Source organism: Sciurus carolinensis, chromosome 1 (genome assembly GCF_902686445.1).
Source record: "Sciurus carolinensis chromosome 1, mSciCar1.2, whole genome shotgun sequence".
NCBI lineage: Eukaryota > Metazoa > Chordata > Mammalia > Rodentia > Sciuridae > Sciurus > Sciurus carolinensis.
The window spans coordinates 101,497,002-101,521,020 of record NC_062213.1 but is presented as its reverse complement, the minus strand read 5'-3'; the positions used below and the strand labels follow the sequence as shown (position 1 = coordinate 101,521,020).

Sequence of the window (24,019 nt, the reverse complement as noted above, 5' to 3'; positions counted from 1 at the left end):
CAGGCAAGAGCTCTGACTGGGAAGTGTTAGGGTCTCCTTGCTGACTTCTGGTACAGATCCAAGCATCTGTTCACACATACTCTATTTTGTGAGCCTGTGGCCACTTTTCTTTGGAGTATATTTCATTAAGTCAAATGCCACTTTTACATGTTTACTTCTTAATAATGTCTAGAAAGCCTAAACATTATTAGAAAAGGTGTTATTCTTTGTTATCTGACTGCTTGAGAAAAAAATTATAACTACAATTCAAATTTATTTAGAAAATGAATTTGTAAAGAGTTATAGGCATTGAGCAAATGGTTTCTTTCTGGTTGTAGAAAAGCAAACTTCGTCACAAAAATCATGCACAGTGTTAACTATATTCATATTAGACCTCCTTTGATGAGACCAATTCCAACAAGCCACTGAACTTCCTTTTCTTTTATAATCTATTGTCTTTCATTGTAGAAACTCCAGGATTTTTCCTCTTGGTACATCTAAGCTTCACTAGAGAGAAGTTAAAAATTGCTTTGTTGTGGGGAGGTGGGGGTTACCCAGGGGCACTTAACCACTGAGCCATATCTCCAGCCCTTTGTTTTGTTTTTTATTTTGAGGGAGGGGCTTACTAAGTTGCTTAGGTTCTTGCTAAGTTACTGAGGCAGGCTTCGAACTTAATGATCCTCCTGCCTCAGCCTCCTGGGACCTTGGGATTACAGGCGTGTACTACCATACCCAACTTGGATGCACTTTTTTAAAGGAGGATAGGTCTCTTAGAGTCTGTTGGGAAGAGGAAGAGGTGGGTGTATCCAAGTCTTGAAAGTAGGAACACCCTTTTTCACTTAAATGCTCATAATTGTTACACCCACTTGTTTTATTCAACAAGTATTTATTAAAAGTCTAGTATATGTGCTTAATACTTTGGAAGGGGTGAAGCAGAATAAAGTTCTCTATCCTTCAAAGTCAGAAAGTGAGAATCGGGAACACCAGGTGCATGAAACGATTAATCAGTACTTATGTTTTAGGTTTGGGAGAAAAATAAATCAGATGTTAAATTAAAAAAAAGAAAGAAAGAAAAAGTCAAGAGCAGCTTTCCCTGAAGCCCAGTAAGACAGGGGGAGGCTGAGGTTAAAGCCTCTTTGCAGTGAAACCAGTGATCGGTCTCAAAGATGCCTTGGTCCTGCAGATCTTATGTTGATCTTTATTTTGGGCACAGCTCTCCAGGCTTGCTTTCTAAATCAAAACAACCAACCAGTTCCCACTGCTGAAAACCAGTAGTCAGATTCATTCAGATGTGGAATGTGTAGGGTAAATGGATTAATTGCCCTTAGGTTCAGTTGTGTAGTGTCTGCCTTGGCTTTGAAGACTCCTTGGTAAAATTCTTTCCCAAGGTTTCACTGGTGTGTTGTGTGAGGAAAACATCGACAACTGTGACCCTGATCCTTGCCACCATGGCCAATGCCAGGATGGTATTGATTCCTACACTTGCATCTGCAATCCCGGGTACATGGGTGCCATCTGCAGTGACCAAATTGATGAGTGTTATAGCAGCCCTTGCTTGAATGATGGGCGCTGCATCGACCTGGTGAATGGCTACCAGTGCAACTGCCAGCCGGGCACATCAGGTAAGCCTGCTCTGGTTATGTGGGGTTGGGGTTTGTCATTTCTCAACACAATTTACCCAGACATCTACAATTTTCTTGACATTTGCACAGATTAAATAAAAAATATTCCCAATTCTGAGAGGCATAGCCAAAGCCACAAACATAAATACTTCCAAGGGAGAGGGTTCTACCTAGTGGGAAAGTTAGAGTCAATATCTGTGCCAATCCAATGATTTTTGTGGGTGCGTTTTTCATTAAATGGAGACATATCACTTCAAAGTGCAAGATTATTATTAAAATTGAAAAGTGCCTTGTCTTTTTCACTTGATGAATTTTTTTTAAGTCCCTTTTACCCAGATTTGCCTGCTTTTCTTCCATCTTCCCCTCCTTCCTTCCTTCCATTTACCTCTTTTCCCATTCATAGTCTAGTCTCTTTAATTTTGATGGTTTTCTTTTGTTGCTTATGTCTGCTGGGTTTTTAGACATTGGGGGGACTCTAACAGAGAAGAGCCACCTTGTTACACATCACAGTAATTGTGAAGATGGGCAGACACCACTGTCTCTCCCTGCTGTTCCCTGACTATTTAAGGCTGCTTGGTAGGTGGAGGTCCTGCTGCTCCTTCCAGGTGGGACTTGGAGTTGTTTTCTCCAAGAGCACATTTCACAGGTTTCACTGGCTTCTCTTTTACATATTATAGGAACTCTTATGGACACAACTGTGATTAATAGAGAAGTACTAAGCCTCAGATCAAAGGAAAATATATTGTAGAAGATTAACTAGTGTGTGCCTTTGCTAGAAGAGAAACTGCCAATATCAGGGGAGATTTATTGAGCGCTCGTCCTGGACTTAAGGAAAATGGTCTCTGTAGGGGGCAGAGGTAGGGGATATGCTTAGCTGCCCTCATATTATGGTGTTATTTCCAAATCCATTTCTTCAAACTTGTCAAAGGCCCTGGTCTTCATCCAGGACCTCACACATGCCAAGTTTGAAAACAAAGTCCTTTTTGACTTGCCTGAGCATAAGAAACACATCCCATGCCTTCAGAGCTGAAAAGGCCTGCCCCTCCCCAGTTTTAGATAAGTCCCTTAAAGGGCTGAATAGATCTTTGTGAAACCTTCTGAAAGCACTTTGCTCCAGGGCTGGTCCCCAGACATGAGAATTGTTGGATGAAAAGAAATCTGAGAGATTTACCAGCACCTGCATGGCCTCCTTTAGATTGGAGGTGCTGCTGTGGGCCTTGTTGTCATTCTTGTTATAAGACATTCTGGGAACCTGGGTGAGAGGTGGGTTGAGGAGCGCTTTGTTTCCTGTGGGATTACATCATTATGCCAGGAGGCATCAGGTGTGTTTCCTGGGGAGGAAAGAGAGAACGTGGTTTAAGTAATTGTCACTGAGAGTCAAGGGGTAAATATGAGTGGTCTGCAGCAGGAGGCATGGAAAGGGAGGCAGAGGAGGTCCCAGGGCCCTGCCAAATCCATTCCTGCAGTTAGAAAAATTCAAGCAAAGAACTGCCAGCAACATAAAGAAATGTTGGTCTGTAGTGTGTAGAGAAAGAGCTGGCATGTGCTAGGGACCTGCTTGGATAGTTCATTAAATAAGGCATTATGAATATACTCTTTTCCTAGAGTAAGAATCCCAGTCCATTATTGAATGTTCTGTGTTGGTGGTTTGGTGCTGGAATGGGGTCTGGATGGAAGGGACGTGTTACATCTTGCTGACTATAGTTGCAGTATTCACCTGCTGGGTCCTTAAAGGGAGAGAGACTACTCGGAGTAGCTTTCAGTGCCTTCTCTTATCTGTGCTATTATGATGATAAACTGTTTTGAGTCATTAGTTTCTGTGGATTTCAGGAAACAAAATTCAACTTGAGCTGGCTTAAAGAATCATGAACAAACAACAAAACAATTTTTAGTGAAAGCTTACAGAAGCCTCTTATTGATAGATTCCTGGCAAGAATGAAATTATTGGGCTGTAGGGAAAATGGCACAAAGAAGACATTTTATAGATCAGTGGTCACATAGGTCACATTTCCACATAGAAGCTCTTTGGCCTAGCTTGATGAAGGTGTCAATTCCTACTCAGGTAAACTATGGTCCTGGGGTTAGAGCTACATTGGATTGAAGGGCTTCATGGGGCAAGGGCAAAGATGGGTTGTTTGTCAAGGGCTAGACGAGGGTTAGATATCTCTTACGTGTGTAACTTGTATGTGGGATATGGAAATCCTTTTCTCATTTATGGCTAGTGAGGCTGAGAACCTCTTTAACATAGAACGACAATGTGGCATACTGGAAAGAGCACAGAGCTGTGGAACCAAAAAACAAGGCCTCGCCTGTCCTGCCTCACTGGTGCTGGACAGTCAACAATGCCATCTGTAAAATAGTATAACATTGCTGGGTTTACAGCTTGGCTGAGAAGATTAGCAAAAAATCACAAAAACTGCAAGGCCAACTGCTTTGCACACAATGGCCCAACAAATTTTTAATGCCATAGTAATTACTAATAAAAATAATACAATTTGTGAGTGAATCAAAATTTCTAGGAAATTTTGTCCTAGAAATTGTATCTTTATCGTGTGTTTTAATTCTTAGACTGTTTTTACTACCCACATATTCTTCTGTGATAACTCAGAAAACATCATTAAATCCATGTTAAATAAATAGTGAGATATCATGAGTGTTAAATTACATTACCACTACAATACCATGGTAACACTAATGATTGATATAGACTTATTATTTCGTTATCCATATCTACAACCAAGCCTGGGTCAACATAGCTAATCCCTTCTGTTCATCTGTGGAACAGATCAAAAGTAAGGCAGTGCAACACCGTAGGAAATTCCACACCTGTTTAAAGATCATTCTGAGCTTTAGCTCTTAGCACTGATGGTCAGTGTCAAGCTTAAGGTGATGGATTCAAGTTCTAAATTCTAATTTTGGTTTCTAGAGCTCAAATTTTATTTTCAATATGAAGTACCGTTGTCAGTTGTTTCCCTCAAAATGACAGGTTTATTTCTTTCACCTGATATTTGATAAGCACTCAAGTCTGACTAACTTTGGCTTATCTGTCAGTTGTTCTTTCAACTACATGGGGTTTCATGTAGAAAGCAGCTATTTCAGTTCACAACTCAAGCAGTTGCATGACTGCTTCTCCTGACATAGTGTTCACACTTGCATACACAGAAGCTCTTCTGTGCTTCCCCTTTCATCACTCGTAAAAGGAGAGGTACATTTGAGGTTCGAGATTTAATAAAGTTATGACCAAAGCCTCTTTGCCAAAGCCATTCGAAGGTGAACTAGCTCTTATATTTATTTAACTGTGGGAAGCATGGATGTGAAGATACAGTAACTGCCAGCACAGTTTGGTTCCACTGCCTGATTCCTGCCACATGCCAACATTTTTATACTTATTGCCTTTGCAAACATCAGTGTGAATATCAACACAGTAAAAAAGGCAAATAATGGCTTCATATGAGTAATAAAATTCTGAAAGAATCTGTGGACTATACTTTGAGAAGTGCTACTGTGTTCTATCCAGTGCTGCCTGTATTCTATTTACACTTCTTACTCCACAACATCACAGGCAAAAGCTGGGTTACGTCTGTGATAATGTGGAATGATTTCTCTTTGATTCTCTTTTTAGGAGTTAATTGTGAAATCAATTTTGATGACTGTGCTAGCAACCCTTGTGTCCACGGAGCTTGTATGGATGGCATCAATCGTTACAGTTGTGTCTGCTTGCCAGGATTCACAGGTAATGCTTCATGCACTTCTTCCCCATCACTTTGGGAAAATGGGACATCTGAGGGAGAATTACTTTTCAAATGTCTCCTGTTTCTTCCTCTTTCTGGAAGGTTTGAAATCTGCTTCTATACTTCTCTGATTCAGTTTTCTTCTCATAAATCTTGCTTAAACTGAAACATGCCACTTTTCATTTATTAGGGTTTTTCTACCATGTATTTCTTGCTACCTGAGAAGACTTCCTGGACAGACCATAAGTTTCCATTACTGTGCTTGAGTTAAGTTGCCTCCAAAGCCACTTTTATTTTCCTACAGGCAGTAGTCAGTGCTTTCTGTAAAACCATACCTGAAATAAACTAGCATGAAAACACTAACTTTTTGTCTCATGTTCTTCCTCTTTTGGGAGACTGTTTTAACGAATTTGTAACTTGAGGGGAACACCTTAATTTGCCTGCATGAGCAAGATCTTTCTGTCTAGGAGGAAGATAATGTCTAAGATAGTTTAGTAAGTCATTCTTACTATAGTGCAGATAGTTAGAACACCAGCACATGCAAACCTGTGCACTCCAGCACATCCATGCATCTCTCTCCTTTTTCCTTGTTAATATTGTCTTTCCTTTTACCTTCCTGTAAAAAGTTCCAGAGGCTACTGAGGAAATCTGGGCCCTCACTGACACCTCAGTCTGCTACAGGCACCATCAGAGGAATTCACAGTGCATTCTATTCTTTCCAGTCAGTGCCACATACAAGTAGGTGCTAACGTAATACCCTTTAATGATGACCAAATGGTCATTGGCACTCCAGGTGAGAGAAGGCAGCCAGAGCCAAATGAAGAGAATGTCTGCCATTGCCATGTGTTCTCTAGTTCATGAGCAATTCTCCTGCTTTGTATGACTGTGGTTGCTAGACAGGAATGTTTGTGACTGCAATGGTATCAGTGATTCCTTTTCATTAGAATATCACTGAGAAACCAAGATCCTGCACTACTGTGGTGGCCTGATGAACTTGTGCATCCTAAAAACTGTCACTCCATTATTAGGTGGCAGCCAACAGAATGCATAGAAATCCCTACTATTAGGATAATGGTGCACTGTTGTTAAATGGGTAATATGAAGAAAACAGCTAGCACATATTTTCAGCTATGCACTAAATTAAGTGCCAAGTCACAATTGTCACAGCTGTTTTTGTTCTGGTGGTATTGATGAGAAATCCAGAGCTTAGAGAGGTGAAGTGATGTTATCAGTGTACTAGGATTCTACCTGAGAGCTGACCCTAGAACCCAGGCCCATTCCCCCCACACTGCATGTCATAGTAGGTGCTGTCTGGTGTGGTTAATTTGTGGACTTATGTAAGGCTTACTTATTTAGTTTTCTCAAATGTCAGTGAATCATATTCTTTCTCTTTTTAACATTCAGCAACCCAGCAAGGTCAAGGAAGAGGGCATAGGGCTAAAAATATTCTAAAATAAACTTAAGGTGAAGCATGAAACTGCATAACCAAGAAATGGAATGTTTTGGTTACTGGGTGGTGCACTGTTCTTGGAACTGTTTTCTGTGTCTGAAATTTTTTTGTAAAAATCAGATGCTGAAAATATCTTAAGATGACTGTGGTATATACTTATGAGTGGTAAATGTGAAGTGTTTTATTCTCTCCCCTTTTTTAATTTTACACTTTCCCCCTCCTATTTTAATAACAGCTTGGAAAGCTTGGAAAACTGTTATTAAAAGCTGATTTTTTTTTCTTTTGTAAGACTAAGTTCTCTGTTTTCCTAGGACTTCTTGATACTTTTGAATACATGGGAGAAAGAAAGGAATCTTGTGATAATCCTATGAACTACTTTTCAGTTTTAAAAAGCACCACCACATCCATTATCTTCTTGAATTCTCCAGTAGTCCAGAAAGGAAGTTCTGCCATCCTCATTTAATAAATAAGGCAGCTGAGAGACAGAGCTTGATATGTCCATGTCCTCAGCTAGTGAGTCACAGAGAGGACCATGAATTCACAGAAGGCCAGAAACTTCCCTTTATTATCCTTCTAGCAGTATCTAGCACAGAGAAACAATCAGTAAATGTTGCTGGATGAATGAATTGAGTGAATTGGACTCAAAATAAGGCACTTCTGCTATTCAACCCAGACCCTAAAGCCTGGACTATACCATGCTGTCACTCATTAAACACCAATTCATTGACAATTCATTGAGTACCTACCAAATAGGAAAGACAGGGTAACTTCTCATTTCAATAATTGCTGAGCCCCATATCAGACATGACTTGCATTGAGTATTTTTGATGCCCAGTGGATATTCCATGAAGGCAGGACCTTTCTAGTGGGGCTGCTGCCAATCCACACAGAAGACTGCATGACAAGCCACTTAAAACTCTCATGTGATGGCATGAAAATTTTTTCTGGGAAGAATTTTAAAGCAAATGAAGGCTGGGGATGTAGCTTAGTGGTAGAATATTTACCTAGCATGTTCAAGGCCCCAAGTTTGACCAGCACTGCAAAGAATAAAAGAGGGAGAGGAAAGAGAGGGCAGAGGAGAGGAGGAACTCAAAAGACTGAGGTGGAAGGATCACTTGAGCCCAGAATTTGAACACCAGCCTGGATTGCACAGTGAGACTTCATCTCTCAACAAAATAAAACAAAGCAAAAACAAAAACAGAAAAACAAATGAAGAAAACTTGAGAGCATCTGTGTAGATACTTCCCAGGACCACAAGTGGAAAGGCTGTTTCCTCTCATACTCTACTGGATTGTAGGCCTGGGACAGCCTAGCAGTTGAAGAACTGTGGTTCATATTTTGGTGCCAGTGGTAAACATCTCAAAGAATCAGTGGTCAAGGCCAAGGAAATATCATTTTAAAACAAGTTATTAATAAAACACTTAGAGAAAAATACAACCACGTCCAGATTATGGGTCTTCACCACAAGAACCACCAATAATGGTGTAGAGAGCAACAGAGAGTGAAAAAATGTTAATACCCATACTTTAAAGGGTGTGTGTCTATTTCATTTGGAATTTCCTGTTCTAAATGCAGGGTTGCTCTTTCTTAAATTTAAAAAAAAATGGGTATTTTTTATCTGAGTCAGAACATTGTATTCTTTGTAATTCATATGTTCCTTCATGGCAGTTGCTTGATTTCATTCATTTACAGAATTATGGGCAATTTTAAAATTTCATATCATTTCAGAATATATAGTCAAATCTCTAAAAATTATTGTAAATTTAACAAATAAAAACACTTGCATAACTGGTTTATCGTCACTGTTCACCAGAATGACAGTGAAGAACTAGCCTTCTTTTCAAAGTTCAGTCTTGGCTATGGCTTGGAAGAAGAACACACTTACTTCAGTTTCATGTACTCCCAGCATCAACATTATTAAAAGAATGAAAAGTATAATTGTTTGGTACAGAATTTCTCAAAACCTAGTGTTTGAACCACTGCATGTTTTAAAAATGTGACTGTTGGGCCCCACCCATCACAATATATGCAGTAGGGCTTAAGGATCTCATTTCAAGAAAGAACTTTAAGTGGCTATTTTGCACATTGAAGTTTGAGAACCACTGTCTAGACTGAGAGATAATATTGTTTTCTCAGTTTTTAGGGGGCCATAAAATTATGCTTAGAGACTGTACTTTCTGAGGCAGAAAATGGATTAAATGAAACTCTTGGACTGGGACTGTAGCTTAGTGGTAGAGCGCTTGCCTAGTATGTGTAAGGCACTGGGTTCAATCCTCAGCATCACATAAAATAAGTAAATAAAATAAAGGTATTGTGTTCATCTACAACTAAAAAAATATTTTTTAAAAATGAAACTCTTAAGAATGAAAACAAAATGCCTTTCTTTTAAATCAGTTCATTAAGCTAAGTTAATAGTCATTGACTAAGCATTCCAGTTAGTTGCAGTTCACCATAGGTAGACATGGAAGAGGTTGACTAACTGCAAAGTGAATTAGTGATAAGCTCGCAGAAATCATATTCCATAAGGCTTATGGTAGTATATTCACAGCAGCAGGAGCAGTTTTTGCTGACATTTGAGGTTCTCTTTGAAATCTTGTGAAGTTTCCTAATTCTGAGATGAAAGAGAAAGAAATATGAGTCAACATGCTACAGCACCATTCTGGTGTTCTGTTAACTTTTCTTCATTATCAAATGCCAATGTTCCCTGTACCACCTTGCATGGCATTAAGTACTTCTGAGTGTCTCATTCCTTAAATGTTTTATTGGTGCAGCTATAATTATACACAATAGTGGGATTAATTGTTACACATGCATACATGAAGCAATTAGGTCAACTCCATTTTCCAGTAACTTATTCCTTAAAACTTGACATTTGGTGTCCCAAGGCATCTCATAGCCTGTGCACATGAAGAGTGTCAACCTGTCTCTCTCAGTTCTGGGTCTGTTCCCTGAGCATCTGGGATTTGAGTAACAACACCCCCTTCTCTGCAGGGCAGAGATGTAACATTGACATCGATGAGTGTGCCTCCAATCCCTGTCGCAAGGGTGCAACGTGCATCAACGATGTGAATGGGTTCCGCTGCATGTGTCCAGAGGGTCCCCATCATCCTAGCTGCTACTCTCAGGTGAATGAGTGCCTGAGCAGTCCCTGCATCCACGGCAATTGTACCGGGGGCCTTACTGGGTGAGTCGATGCCATATGTTGGCAGGTTTCTGTTGACCTGTGTCAAGCTAGTTGACTCTTGGTACTGGCGATAGCCTGAAGAAGTCAGTTGGGTACTTGTCCTGCAATTTGGCTGAAGGTTTTGGAAATCTGCAAATTTCTAATTTATCACTTTGTCTGTGGAAGCTGTCCCTACCTTCCATGATGGAAGACCTGGGAAGAGAGTAAGGATTATCTCCTTTACATAAGTAATCAGGAAGGGCCTCATGGGAAGAGGTCAGACTATTTCATGAGTCTTTGGCAATTGTGTATTAGAATTTATTACAAGATTGAGTTCTGAGGAATGTTCTTGCCCCATTTTTTAACCACTTTCTAAACACAAATCCAGCTTTGTTCGTCATAGCACTTGTGTGTACTCTGGGGTAGAACTGTTCAACCAACTTTAGATATGGTTCTGATAAAACATTTGCAGTTGGCATGTCCCCTAGAGTTGTGTGAATATGTTGGTAATTTTTAGAACCAGAGAGTGACTGTAGGTCCTGTGAGATGATCTTGTACTCTTATTGTACTTGCCATAAGACAGGGTTTTAGACATTGCCATTTCCACACTTGCAACAGATGAAAAGATGGAGAGTGTTGAAGGAAATAAAATTTCTTTAAAAATGAATTAACTTGGTATTCCTGTCTCAGAGTAGGGCAGCCTTCAAAATGCCCCCTTCCATCTACCCTTTTCCCACAGATTTTCTGTTAAAAATGGCTATCATTTCCTGATAGCACATTCTAAGTAATACTGACGTTCAAGTAGGAGACTATATATTTCGATGCCTTTATTTTGTGCCCTTTCTTGCTCAATACCCTGGGTGCTTTCTGAGGCAGAGCCAAGCAGGACTCAGATGTAAGGCATCCAGGGAGTTCTTCACCATGTCTTATAATCTCTGCTTCTATCCTATTTCCTGGAGTCTTTTTTGCAACAGAAACTAGAGATCGTAAGGTTTGCTTTACCTTAGATTTATGTGTAAAAAGATAGTATTTCCTGCAGAGTGGTCCAATATATGAACAGCCATTGTTTGTGTATGAAATTTACTACAGTTAATTAATTTCACTTGCTTCTTGGGGTTGAGCCAGGGAAGCACCATGTAGGTTTCTTTACTGAACATAACAGATGGGCCCAATGACTCTATGTAGAGTCAGAAGAATGTGAATGAGATTACTTATAAGCTCCTGTCCCCTCATTTCTTCACCAACTCCTTTATTTCATACTCTGACTGTATTGTACATTTTTTTTGGTCTTCTTTTAGATATAAGTGCCTCTGTGATGCAGGTTGGATTGGCATCAACTGTGAAGTGGACAAAAATGAATGTCTTTCTAACCCATGCCAGAATGGAGGAACTTGTGACAATCTGGTGAATGGATACAGGTGTACTTGCAAGAAGGGCTTTAAAGGTGAAACAAAAGTACATCTTTAATGCTTGTTGTTTATCTTATTGCATACTGGTTGACTCACTTCTTTCCATTTCTTTTTTCTCATTCATTTCATTTGGCAAACATTGAGAAATTAGCATTTGTGAGGCATTTGGGGGAAAAAAAAACTTGTATAGATACAATTTCTACCTTTAGTCTGACAGAGAGGCAAGCTGCTAAAACAGTTAATATTTCAGATGCTCCGTTAAGACTCCACTTACACAGCTTTGAACAAGTGTCTAGTTGTAGGCTTCTTGGTCTAGGTTTTGTTCTATGATAATTCAAATCACTCTAGGGAAATAGAATATTTTGCTTACTATATATAGTTAGGGTAACAACATCACAGGCTCAGCTCTGTGTTTGGGACCTTCTTATAAATTCTTTTACACATCAAAATATTCTTACTTAGTGTCTTATTGCCTTTTGGAAAAATGCATAGCAATGAGGATAAGATTTTTTTTTGAGTTGACACTTGTATTTGCACTATTAGTTTTCTCATGGAAGCTCATGAGAGATAAAAATATGAATAAATCATTTATATTTATGCTTATATACTCACTCATTCATCAATTTACCCACTCAAAAACTGTGATTAGCTACTGTGATATATCAGTGTGTTTTAGAGTCACTTTATTTGATTACAGATTAGGCATCCCTAATCCAAAAATCCAAAATACTCCAAAATCTAAGCTTTCTGATCACCAGCATGCTACCACAGGTGGAAAATTTGACACCCAACCTCATATGACAGGTCAAAGACAAAATACATGTTCACTGGAAGTTTTGTATGGAATTATCTTCAGGCTATGTATGTAGATGAAATATAAATAAATTTTTTGTTTAGACTTGAGTTCTAACTCATTATCTATATACAAGTATCCAAAACCCCCAAAAAAAAAATCCAAATTCTGAAACAATTCTAGTGTCAGGCATTTTAGATGATACTGAAACCTGTACCTGAAATTTTTCTGAGACCAATTTCAGTCATTCATTGTCTGATATATTACATTACATTTGCAAAGAAATTTGTAGATACAAAAGCACCTTTCTTTATCTCATTGAGACATGTTTATCAATGAAAAAACTAAAAATCAAAATATAAAATCCATGGGCCTGGGGTTGTGGCTCAGTGGTAGAGCACTTGCCTAGCAGGTGTGAGAGAGACACTGGGTTCCATCCTCAGCACCACATAGAAATAAATGAATAAAATAGAGATCTATCAACATCTACAACAAATTATTTTTTAATTTAAAAAAATGTAAAATCCAACTTCTTATGCCCAATTAGTAGTATAGTACAATTGAGCCCAGTTCTATATACGTCTAGATCATCAATTTCTTCTTCACAGTGCTGTAGTTTCTCTATTTTCTGTGTGAAACCTTACCAAAGATGCAAAAGGTAGGCAACATTGGATACTATCCTGTCTCCACTATCTTTCCTTACTTTTCTTCATATTTTTGGTGGGAGTAAATGTCATGCTTTGAATCAGGAGAAAAACAGTTTTATGACTTCTGTAAGCACCCCATCGATGGTAGAGAATGTGCAAGTGAGAGTGTGCATAAATCAGAGGCTTTAATTATGTATGCAAAAGCATTTTTCTTTTTCCTGAACAGAAACTTTGCATAAAAAGGTCCTATTTTTAGATCAGGTAATACACTTTTCACTCTCAGTGAGCATCTTGGTCCATCATTAAGAAACTACTTGTAATTGGAGGAGCATTGGGCTCTCAGGCCATGAGAATAGACTGTTCTTCCTTCATCTTTTTGACTGATTGATCATTTACTGACTGACTGTATGTCAGGGACTCATGACCAAATGAATGAGCAGGTGTTCCAGTGACCTGAAGCAATGATTGTAATTTATCTATTTTAGTGTTTCCTGCAGAGTGACCCAATGTATGATGAGGTGTTTAATTTTTACCACCAAGAGAACTGGCTGGTCATTGAGGTAAAGAGGAGGCTGACAGATGTTTCACTGTGTGTGTGTTTTTCCCTTTTTCTGCCTAAGGTCACAACTGCCAGGTGAATATTGATGAGTGTGCTTCAAATCCTTGTCTGAACCAGGGGACCTGCTTTGATGATGTTAGTGGCTATACTTGCCACTGTGTGCTGCCCTACACAGGTGGGTGCTGCAGGTGCTGTGGGAGCAGAGGGGTTGCTTGGCCACGCCAGGTCAGTGTGCACTGTGAGCCTCAGTGAGGCAGGTCTATGGGGCCCTGAGGCAGCTCTGAGGAATCACTGCCTGGCTGTCCTTCTGCCCTCACTGACTGCACCCTGAGTTCTAGAAAACATTGTGATGGGGAAATACATTGCTTTTCATCATTCTTTAAGTGTTTGGACTTTTAAAAAAGTTATATCTGACTGGAATCTGGTACATAGCTATTGGGTTATTTCATCATTTGAATGGACCATGTGTTTTGATGAACACTGCCAGACAGACACCATTTTTTGTGTTGTTTTGTTTTTGTTTTATTTTGTTTTATACTGGAGTTTGAATTCCAGGGCTTCACACATGCTAGGCAAGTGCTCTGCCACTGAGGTAACATCTACAGTTACCCCAACACTTTCTATTCTTTGGGTTACTTAATCTTGTCATCAGTAATTCTATTAGAATTTTCAGTTTCACAAAGGTAAATAGGAGATAGAGGATTTGCCCATAAATCTCTGAATCTGAAGGTCTTCCTGTTAACTGCCATGCTAGTCCTAACATTCAGACCTCAGTCTCACTCAGAAATATTGCCCCCTGAGTGGCTCTTTCACACAGAGAGGACAAAAGTGTGTTTTCAGTTGACATCAACTGTTCTGTGTTTGGGGAAGTATTTTTGGCACATTGGACATTTCTCCTGTTCCCTCATTGCCATCACATGGTGGTTGCACTTGTATGCCTTGCTCACCTCTTGTCATCCGTTCTCTTCATCCATGAGGCATGACGTGGCTTTGCCTGTCTGAGCAGTGTGGAGCATGCAGCAGGAGCGTGCCTGACTTGTCATTCCTTGAGTCTTGGGCTGTTAGCAGCAGAGTTCATGGTGACTGAGCTGTGTAGAGCAGCAGGATGTTCAGGAGCTTGACTGAAAGACTTGCCTCTTCTCTATTATCTTTGCCCCTTGGAAGAAGTAGTAATATAGGAATATAGCATTTAACCCACCTGGCTCATAAAATCAAAGTCAAGAGATCCTGTCTTTAGAGAAAGAAAATACAAATAATGTCATTCCATAGGCATTATTGATTCCATTTGTTGGTAGCAAAAAGACATCTCTACATGCTGAGATGGCTAACACTATTATCCCAGCAGCTTGGGAGGCTGAGGAAGGAGGATCATGAGTTCAAACCCAGCCTCAGGAACTTAGTGAGGCCCTGAACAACTTAGCGAGACCCTGTCTCTAAACAAAATACAAAAATGGCTAGGATATGGCTTAGTGGTTAAGTGTCCCTGGGTTCAATCCCCAGTACCCCCCTCTCCAAGAAAAAAAGACATCTCACAGCCACAAAGACTGAGAATGGATAGCTGTGGATATACACAGGTGTCACCATGCTCCGCCACTTTGGGGACTACCTGCTGTGTATTTTAGGTATATAGCTCATCTGCAGATGATTTTCTCATTATTTTCTCATTATGCTTTTCATATTCACTGAGAATACTTGGTTATTTGCTGCATTTTAATGCATTTTCCTTAGCATCCTTCTTAAAAAAATTTACAGCAGAGAAGTGAATCTGACTGAACAAGTATGCAGATAAGCAGCGTAGCTGTGTATGGTTAAAGGCTCTATCTAAGCTTTGTCAAGTTTCCCCAGCATACGGGAACCAAGCAGCATTGCTGTCCCTTGTAAGTCACTATTCTCCAACCTTTTAAAAATGGATTAGAGATATTTTGGTGAACATTTAGTGTTTTTATTTTTTCTCTGAATACAAAACTGTAAAATGAAGTTGTTAACTTGAGAATGAGAGTTTTAAAAACAATCTTGTTCAGCTGGGGATTTAGCTCAGTGGTAGAGTGCTTGCCTGGCATGTGTGAAGCCCTGGATTTGATCCCTGGCACTACAAAAAAATAAAATAAAAACCTCATTCCCTATTAATAATTATTATTAGCATTCCTATTTAATTATTTCTTGCTATGAGTTTATATCTAACATACTAAGGTAGGAAGTAGTGGGCAGATGCCAGTGTCATATTCATACATTGTAAGGAGTCAGCTTGCCTGGCTATCAGAGGTGCTCCACTCTCTCTCCCACCTCTACAACAGTGCCTGTTGCCTTCTGGTTAACCCATTCCCTGGAACAGGCCAGTGGAGGCTGGAGGAGAAGGAGGCCACGCTGTTGCTTCAGTCTGTGGGACTGAGCTTCAGCATAGCTGAATCTTAGCTATGGAGATGCACAGACTATCTCATCTGATCAATGCAGGTGTCCAGATCCATGGAACCACTTATGATGATAACAGCAAAGGTGGTAGCAGCCCAGCAGTAATTGAGTGTTCTCTCTATGCACCAGGCTCTTTGCCAATAAGGACTTTGTGTTGTATTTTTTCATTTAATCCTCAAAAATTCTCTTATGAATTATATTTCTTCTCATTCTCTTTTCGTTTATGAGTAAGGCTCAAAGAAGAGAAATAACTTGTCTAAAAGTTCACAAGTTAGCAATGTTAGACCAAGATTGAAAGGACTAAGAGTCTCTCAGATTCCAAAGGCTGCCCAACCCCAACATGGCTGAACCCATAGGCACACTACCACTGAACTACATGCCCAGCCTTCCTTATTTTTATCTTGAGGCAGGTTCTTGCTAAGTTGTCCAGACTGGCCTTGAACTTGTGATCCTCTTGCCTCCTCCAAAGTTGCAGGAATTGAAGGGGTGCCCCACCACACCCAGCCCACACTCTCTTCATGACTACTTTAGACTTGAAGTCTGAGGACATTCTGAGTGTACTGTTTGGGAAAACTTTATTTTCTTGGCAAGTTCTCCATCACAAACTGTCATTTGCTTTTCAGGCAAAAATTGTCAAACCGTGTTGGCTCCCTGTTCTCCAAACCCTTGTGAGAATGCTGCTGTTTGTAAAGAGGCACCGAATTTTGAGAGTTATACCTGCTTGTGTGCTCCTGGCTGGCAAGGTAATAACACGGGGGAGGAGAAGCCAAGCATTTGTGTTCTGAACTTTAAAGTGGTCAGTTCAACTCAGATGACATAAAAGACTGATCTTCTAAGGCCAGCCAGTCTTTGTGAAGATCTCAAGTCTGCACTGGAGCGGGTAACTGGAATGGGGCAGGAAGCCTGTCCATTGGTCTTTGGGGCCCTCTAGTGGCTATAAACTCCAACCTGAGACTCTCAAACCTTGAGTTTTCCTACAGAGAATTTTAGCATGATGGTATCAGCCTCTCAGGTATGCAGATGCTTTCCTGGGACTTCCCAAAGCCTGAGATCAACCAGGGCATCCTTGAAGTAGCTTCATCCATCCCACCTAAGTTCAGGCCCCACATAGATTACTGTGGGAATCAGCTTCCAAGGACTGGTGTTTATTGTTCTTTTTTTCTAGGTCAGCGGTGTACGATTGACATTGATGAGTGTGTCTCCAAGCCCTGCATGAACCATGGTCTCTGTCATAATACCCAGGGCAGCTACATGTGCGAGTGTCCTCCAGGGTTCAGTGGTATGGACTGTGAGGAGGACATCGATGACTGCCTTGCTAGTGAGTATGCCAGCCCTAAGGGAGAGGAAATCTCGCAGGGAGGAGAGCAGATGAACTCAGTGGAGGCCATTGCCTTTCTCGCTGACATCAACCATATCAGTCATTTACTGAATAGTTTTAGCATTGTCATTTTAACATATTCTTTAAAAAATTTTTTTTTGTAGTTGTAGATGGATAGAATGCCTTTATTTTATTTGTTTATTTTTATGGTGCTGAGGATCAAACCCAGTGCCTCACACATGCTAGGCAAGCGCTCTGCCACTGAGCTATAGCCCCAGACCCTTAACATATTCTTTAGAAACTAGTGTCTTCAGGAATCAAACAAAGGAATTTCTTTTAAGCACTTCTCTATGATGTTTTGAATATTGACAAAATGGAAACAATACTATGATAGTTTTCCATATACATATTTCTGAATGATAATTAATATACAATAAACTGCAAATATTTTAAGTGTATATTTTATCAAATTTTGGCATATGATAATAAAAACCATCATTAATGATAATATACTGATTTGTCCCTCTAAATATATTCCTTTGTAATTTAGTCCCTCTACTTTCTTATCCCATACAGCCACAGATCTACTTTGTCACTGTAGAAAATTGGCATGTTTTACCATTTTATATACATGCAACCATATAAGCATACTTTTTGTTTAGAAATTTTGACTTGTTTCAGTGAATAGAATATTTGAGACTTGTCTGTGTTATTCACAATAATAGTCTATTCTGCTTTGTTGATGAGTAGTATTCTGGTAAATGGATATATAGATTGAGTATCCCTTACCTGAGGTGCTTGAGATCAGAAGTGTTTCAGAGGGGTGAGGATGTAGCTCAGCATGTGTGAGGCTCTCAGTTTAATCCCTAGCACTGAAAAAAAAAAAGGCAGACGTGTTTGAGATTTCATTTTTTTTTTTTTGTATTTTGGAATATATTCATATATACAATGAGATATCTTATGGTTGAAACATAAAACTTATTTACATTTTCATACATACCTTATATGCATAGCTTGAAGGTTATGTTTTTAGTACATGTGCTACCTGTCACATGAGGTCATGTGTAATTTTCCATTTGTGGCATCATGTTGGTTCTTAAAAAGTTTTGGATTTTGGAGCATTTTAAATTTTAAGTTTTGGGATTCTCAGCATGTACTTCAGTTTACCGTTTGATGGCCATTTTTTCCCCCTATTTGAGGTAATTAAAAATAAAGTTACTATGAATGAGTCTAAATAGATAAATGATTTCATATGGTTATATATGGTTTTTCTTTAGTACGTACCTAGGAGTATAATGCATGATAAACATTATGTTCAATTTTAAAGAAATTGTCAAGTATTTTCCAACTTGGTTTATACTATAATTCCCAAACAAGGCATGGAATGGAATTTTCTTTCTGGCAAAGTGCTTTTTTGTTTGTTTGGGGGAGGTTGGGTACTAGAGATTGAACCCAGGGCACTTTGTCACTGAGCTACATTCCCAGCCCTTTTTATTTTTTATTTATTTTATATTTTGAAACAAGGTCTAGCTAAGTTGCTTAGGGCATCCCTAAATTGCTGAGGCTGGCCTGGAATCGCAGTCCTCCTATCTCAGCCTCCTAAGTTGCTTGGATTACAGTCATGTGCCATCATGCCCAGCTCTGGCAAAGTTTCTAACTACAAATTTAATTGTTTTTAGTACATGTAGTACTATACAGGCTTTTTGATTAAGCCTTGGTAAAATGTGCTTTTTAAAGAATTAGAATTAGTCTAATTTAGATAAGTTCTAAATATGTGAACATAGAGTCATTCATGGTATTTCCTTATTAAACTTTTAGTGTTCTTAAGATCTGTGGACAATGTGGAACTGGCAGTGCCAAGATAAATCAGACCTAGTCACAGCCTTTATGAAGCTAATTTACTAGGGAAGAAAGACATGCAGACAAATAATATTTACACTTTGTGGCAAATAGTGGAAAAAAATATGTCCAAGGGATAATTGATGGAGAAATTAGAGAATGGGATCAGACTATTTGGATGCCTGTCTCACATTAACTGTTAAATAAATATTCAGTACTTAAATTTTCTTTCTTACATGAAGTGGGACCAGCACTATTTACAAGGAGTTTGAAACAATTCAATAAATTATTGTGAGTTTCTTGTAGGAGTCACTGGAAATTATCATATTGTGTACTGTGGTTAAGAAAGGATAACATAATTTTTACAATTGCTCTAATTGTAATTAGACTCAGTCATTAGTTTAAAAGAAATATGAGATATTTTAAATGTTTCTATCATAAAATAGGGGCCATTTTACTCTTTACTTCGTGTTTAGTTTTCATTTTAAGTGTATGACTTGCTTTGCAATTATATTTTTATAAGGTCCTTAAGAGCAGTAACTCTATTTTGATTTCCTTATTTTGATTTGCACGCTCTCTGTATTGTGGAGAGCCATGGCATGATTGTAGCTCAAATTTTGTTGATTGATTTCTTTTTTCTTTGTTGTTTTTAGATACACATGACAGTAGGGTGTATTCTGACATATTATACATATGTGGAGTGCAACCCATTTTGATTAGGACCCCATTATTCTGGTTGTACTTGATGTGGAGTTATACTGGTCATGTATTCATATGTGAACATAGGAAAGTTATTTTCAGTTCATTCCACTGTCTTTCCTGCTCCCATCCCTCTTCCCTTCCCTTCATTTCCCTTTGTCTAATCCTATGAACTTCTATTCTTCCCCTCCTCACTCTCCCTTGTTATGGGTTAACATCCACATATCAGAGAGAACATTTGTCCTTTGGTTTTCTGAGATTGGATTATTTCACTTAGCATGATATTCTCCAGTTCCATCCATTTACCTGCAAATACCAAAGTTCCATTCTTCTTTAAGGCTGAGCAACATTCCATTGAGTATAGGTACCACATTTTCTTTATCCATTCATCTGTTGAGTGGCATCTAGGTTGGTTCCATAGCTTGGCTAGTGTGAATTGAGCTTCTATAAACATTGATGTGGCTGTGTCACTGTAGTATGCTTATTTTAAGTCCTTTGGGTATAAACCAAGGAGTGGGATAGCTGGGTCAAATGATTCCATTCCAAGTTTTCTGAGGAATCTCCATACTGCTTTCCAGAGTGGTTGCACCAATTTGCAGTCCCACCAGCAATGTATGAGTGTACCTTTTTCCCAACATCCTCACCAACATTTATTGTTACTAATAATTCTCAATAATTGCCATTCTGATTGGAGTGATGTTGAGCTTTTTTTTCATATATTTTTTGACCATTCATATTTCTTCTTCTGTGAAGTACCTGTTCAGTTCCTTTGCCCATTTATTGATTGGAGTATTTTTTTTTTTGGTGTTAAGATTTTTGAGTTCTTTGTATATCCTAGAGATTAATGCTATATCTGAGGTGCAGGTAGAAAAGATTTTCTCCCATTCTATAGATTCTCGGTTCACGAAGAAGCTTTTTAGTTTGAATCCATCCTGTTTATTAATTCTTGATTTTACTTCTTGGGCTTTAGGAGTCTTATTAAGGAAGTTTGTTTCTGAGCTGACATGATGAAGAATTGGGACTTAAGAAGCAGTCTCACAAAAGAGGTGAAAGACCTCTACAATGAAAACTACAGAGCACTCAAGAAAGAAATTGAAGACCTTAAGAAATGGAAATATCTCCCATGTTCTTTGATAGGCATAATTAATATTGTCAAAATGGCCATACTACCAAAAGTGCTATACAGACTGAATGCACTTCCCATTAAAATTCCAGTGACATTCTTCATAGAAATAGAAAAAGCAGTCATGAAATTTATTTGGAAAAACAAGAGACCCAGAATATCCAAAACAATCCTTAGGGAGAAAAGTAATGCAGGAGGCATCAAAATACCAGACCTTGAATTCTACTGCAGAATTGTAGTAACAAAAATGGCATGGTATTGGTACAAAAATAGACTTGAAGACCAGTGGAACAGAATAGAAGAAACAGACCCACAAAAATACAGTTATCTCGTACTAGACAAAGGTATCATAAACATACGTTGGAGAAAAAATAGCCTCTTCAACAAATGGTGCTGGGAAAACTAGAAATCCATATGTAATAAATTGAAATTGAACCCCTGTCTCTCAGTCTGCACAAAACTCAACTCAAAATGGATCAAGAACTAAGGCATTAGATCAGAGACCCTGAATTTATTAGAAGAGAAAGTAGGCCCAACTCTCCATCATGTCACTCAGGAATAGACTTGTTAATTAATTTCTGTGAGCATAAAGTATTCTAAGATCAAGCGATGTGATTTTTAAAATTTTTGTTATAAGTCTGTTTCCTAAGGCTACCTAAATCTAAAAACCATAATAAAAAGGAGACAAGTGAAGAAAGTGAGAGTACAGAGGAATGATTAATTTTTTAAATATTTCTGGAACAAAATGAATATATATATATATATCCACATATGTATGGAGATTTTACATATAATTCTGTCTTTGCTCACCTATTCAGCCTCCACATACATCTTTTGAAAATATTAATTAATATTAATTATGAACTGTGTGTTGGATCATATATTTAGTGTGCCAGTGTATGAAAGACCAATGCAAGCTTTATGACTATACTAATATTACAAAATTGTTAGGGGTGATATAGATATTTATCCCAATTACCATAAAATTTTAAAATCTCAGGTAAATGTTACTGAATTCTTTTTCATAAATGGGGGAATTGGCAAAATAGATATATAGAGGTCAAGGACAAAAGTCAGAATTGTGCTCCCCTTAGCATGAGGTCATTCACCTTCACCAGTTTTAAGGTGAACTTGGTGCTGCTATTCTAAACTCTGAATCTTTTGTAATGGCTTAGATCCTTGCCAGAATGGAGGTTCCTGTGTGGATGGAGTAAACACTTTCTCCTGTCTCTGCCTTCCTGGCTTTACTGGGGATAAGTGCCAGACAGACATGAATGAGTGTCTGAGTGAACCCTGTAAGAATGGAGGGACCTGCTCTGACTATGTCAACAGTTACACCTGCAAGTGCCAAGCAGGATTCGATGGAGTCCACTGTGAGAATAACATCGATGAATGCACTGAAAGGTGAGTAGCCATGCCGTTGGGCATCAGCATCTTATGTGAAAAGGAAGGAAACAGAGGAACTTACGAGTGCAGTGCTAGGATTGTCGGGCAGGGATGAGGCCTCCCCTTGGCTCCTATCTAGTCATCTCTCATTGCCTATTCCCAGTTCCTGATTGAAGGTCAAAGGTGGAAAAACTTAGTGGAATAAATAGGCCAGCATTTATTTTTTACTTAGGGAATAGTAGGAACTATATAATTCCATTCTCTTTTTGTTCTCTTGTTCATTCCAGTTGCAGTTGATCTAAAAATTCCTATTCCTTGGTAGATTTGTTTCCACCATTTAAGGACTTTTTGGGAAGTTTGTCCCATTTATTTTTATTATATTATCAACGTGTTTATTCTGTTTCTCTTTTATAAGGCAGTCTAGACTGAAAAGCTGTGTATTTGGCATTTTTCATATAAAGTAAATTGATTTAGTGATAACAAATAATATGTGGAAATTCTCAGAATTAGGCAAAACCTGGAAAACTTCACATTCTCTGGGAATCTAGAGTAAGCTCAGCCTTTCCAATACTCCCAAGCCTTTGGCTATAGAAAGGAAGTTGGCACTCAGGGCTTCTGACACCCAAGCTAATTGGAAAGAAAGTAAAATTTACTGGATATAGGAGTTTGGGATGCTCAGGGTATCTGCCTCTTAGATTTTGTAACCTTGTTTTTAATAGTGGGTCAAAAGAAACAATACATAGCTGATATTGCTTCCCTCCCCATTTGCTCCTTAGCTCTTGCTTCAATGGTGGTACATGTGTTGATGGAATTAACTCCTTCTCCTGTTTGTGTCCTGTGGGCTTCACTGGTCCCTTCTGCCTCCACGAGATCAATGAATGCAATTCTCATCCGTGTCTGAATGAGGGAACATGTGTCGATGGTCTGGGTACCTACCGCTGCACCTGTCCCTTGGGCTACACTGGGAAAAACTGTCAGGTAATTAACTTCCAGCCCACTCATTCAGTTCCCCCAGAGTAGCTGAGTATTACAGTTGTTCCCTTTCTAGGCAGAATAAGTCCCTCTTAAAAGAGGTAATCACAGCCCTCAAGGATATCTCTGAGATGAATTTGGTAGCATCTTATTAGTAGGTTCCATACTGGTGACATAGGCAACACAAAATGGATTAACAAAGATTGTCTAAAGAGACTGACTAAGAACTGCAGAAAAATACATGAGGGAAGCAAGCAAATAGATACATTTTATATCGGAAGCACAAGAGGGGAAAGAACATCAAAACTTTAAAGGTCAGGTACAATATCTAAGAGTATAATAAGCAATCGTTATGTGTTGCAAGGTAGAAGTCATAAAACCAAACTACTTACGTGTTGTTAAAATTCAGACATGCAATTATACATTTTCATAGAATCTTAAGATGGGCAAAGTCCCCATAAGTGACTACGCTAAACTTTCAATTCATGGAAGAGAAACTGAGCCCCAAGACTCAATGTGTGTCTTGTTCAAGGTATGTGCCAAATGGTACTATTTCATTTTATCCTACTTCACTGCTTTAGCAATCAAAGAACAACAGAAGTCCAGAGAACTTAGGAATATATGGCAAAAAAAATGTGACCGGACTCACAGGTGCATTTCAGTATGGCTTTGGTTATATCAGACATGCAAACAACTACCTCCATGTGTTTAGCAGTTCTCTGGACAGATCCAGAGAACATTCTTCAAAGGTCTCCTGCTCACTCTTATAGGGCGGATGCAAGTGCTGGAGGCCCATCCCTTCACTGACCTTTGTTTCAGCTAATGTGAACGTGGCCTTCCTCTCTACCTCTTGTTTTTCGTAAGCCTCATTTTCTTCCCTTCAAAATAACCTCTTTAGAAGATGGAAAGATCTCCTGTGC

The 24,019-nt window shown here is 38.9% G+C and overlaps 1 protein-coding gene across 2 annotated transcripts in view; it reads left to right on the top strand.

Moving 5' to 3' along the window:
• Notch2 (notch receptor 2) overlaps window positions 1-24,019 on the top strand; it is a 159,048-nt gene that overhangs the window by 102,024 nt on the left and 33,005 nt on the right. The window contains exons 11-19 of one of the 2 annotated variants that reach the window (XM_047549663.1): window positions 1,368-1,601; window positions 5,224-5,334; window positions 9,774-9,966; window positions 11,244-11,389; window positions 13,415-13,528; window positions 16,386-16,505; window positions 16,928-17,080; window positions 21,917-22,145; window positions 22,904-23,105. In XM_047549663.1, the coding sequence (XP_047405619.1) occupies window positions 1,368-1,601; window positions 5,224-5,334; window positions 9,774-9,966; window positions 11,244-11,389; window positions 13,415-13,528; window positions 16,386-16,505; window positions 16,928-17,080; window positions 21,917-22,145; window positions 22,904-23,105 (1,502 nt within the window). Of the gene's footprint in view, window positions 1-1,367; window positions 1,602-5,223; window positions 5,335-5,522; window positions 5,687-9,773; window positions 9,967-11,243; window positions 11,390-13,414; window positions 13,529-16,385; window positions 16,506-16,927; window positions 17,081-21,916; window positions 22,146-22,903; window positions 23,106-24,019 lie in introns of those variants that run through there. The other variant, XM_047549665.1, reaches the window with a different exon arrangement.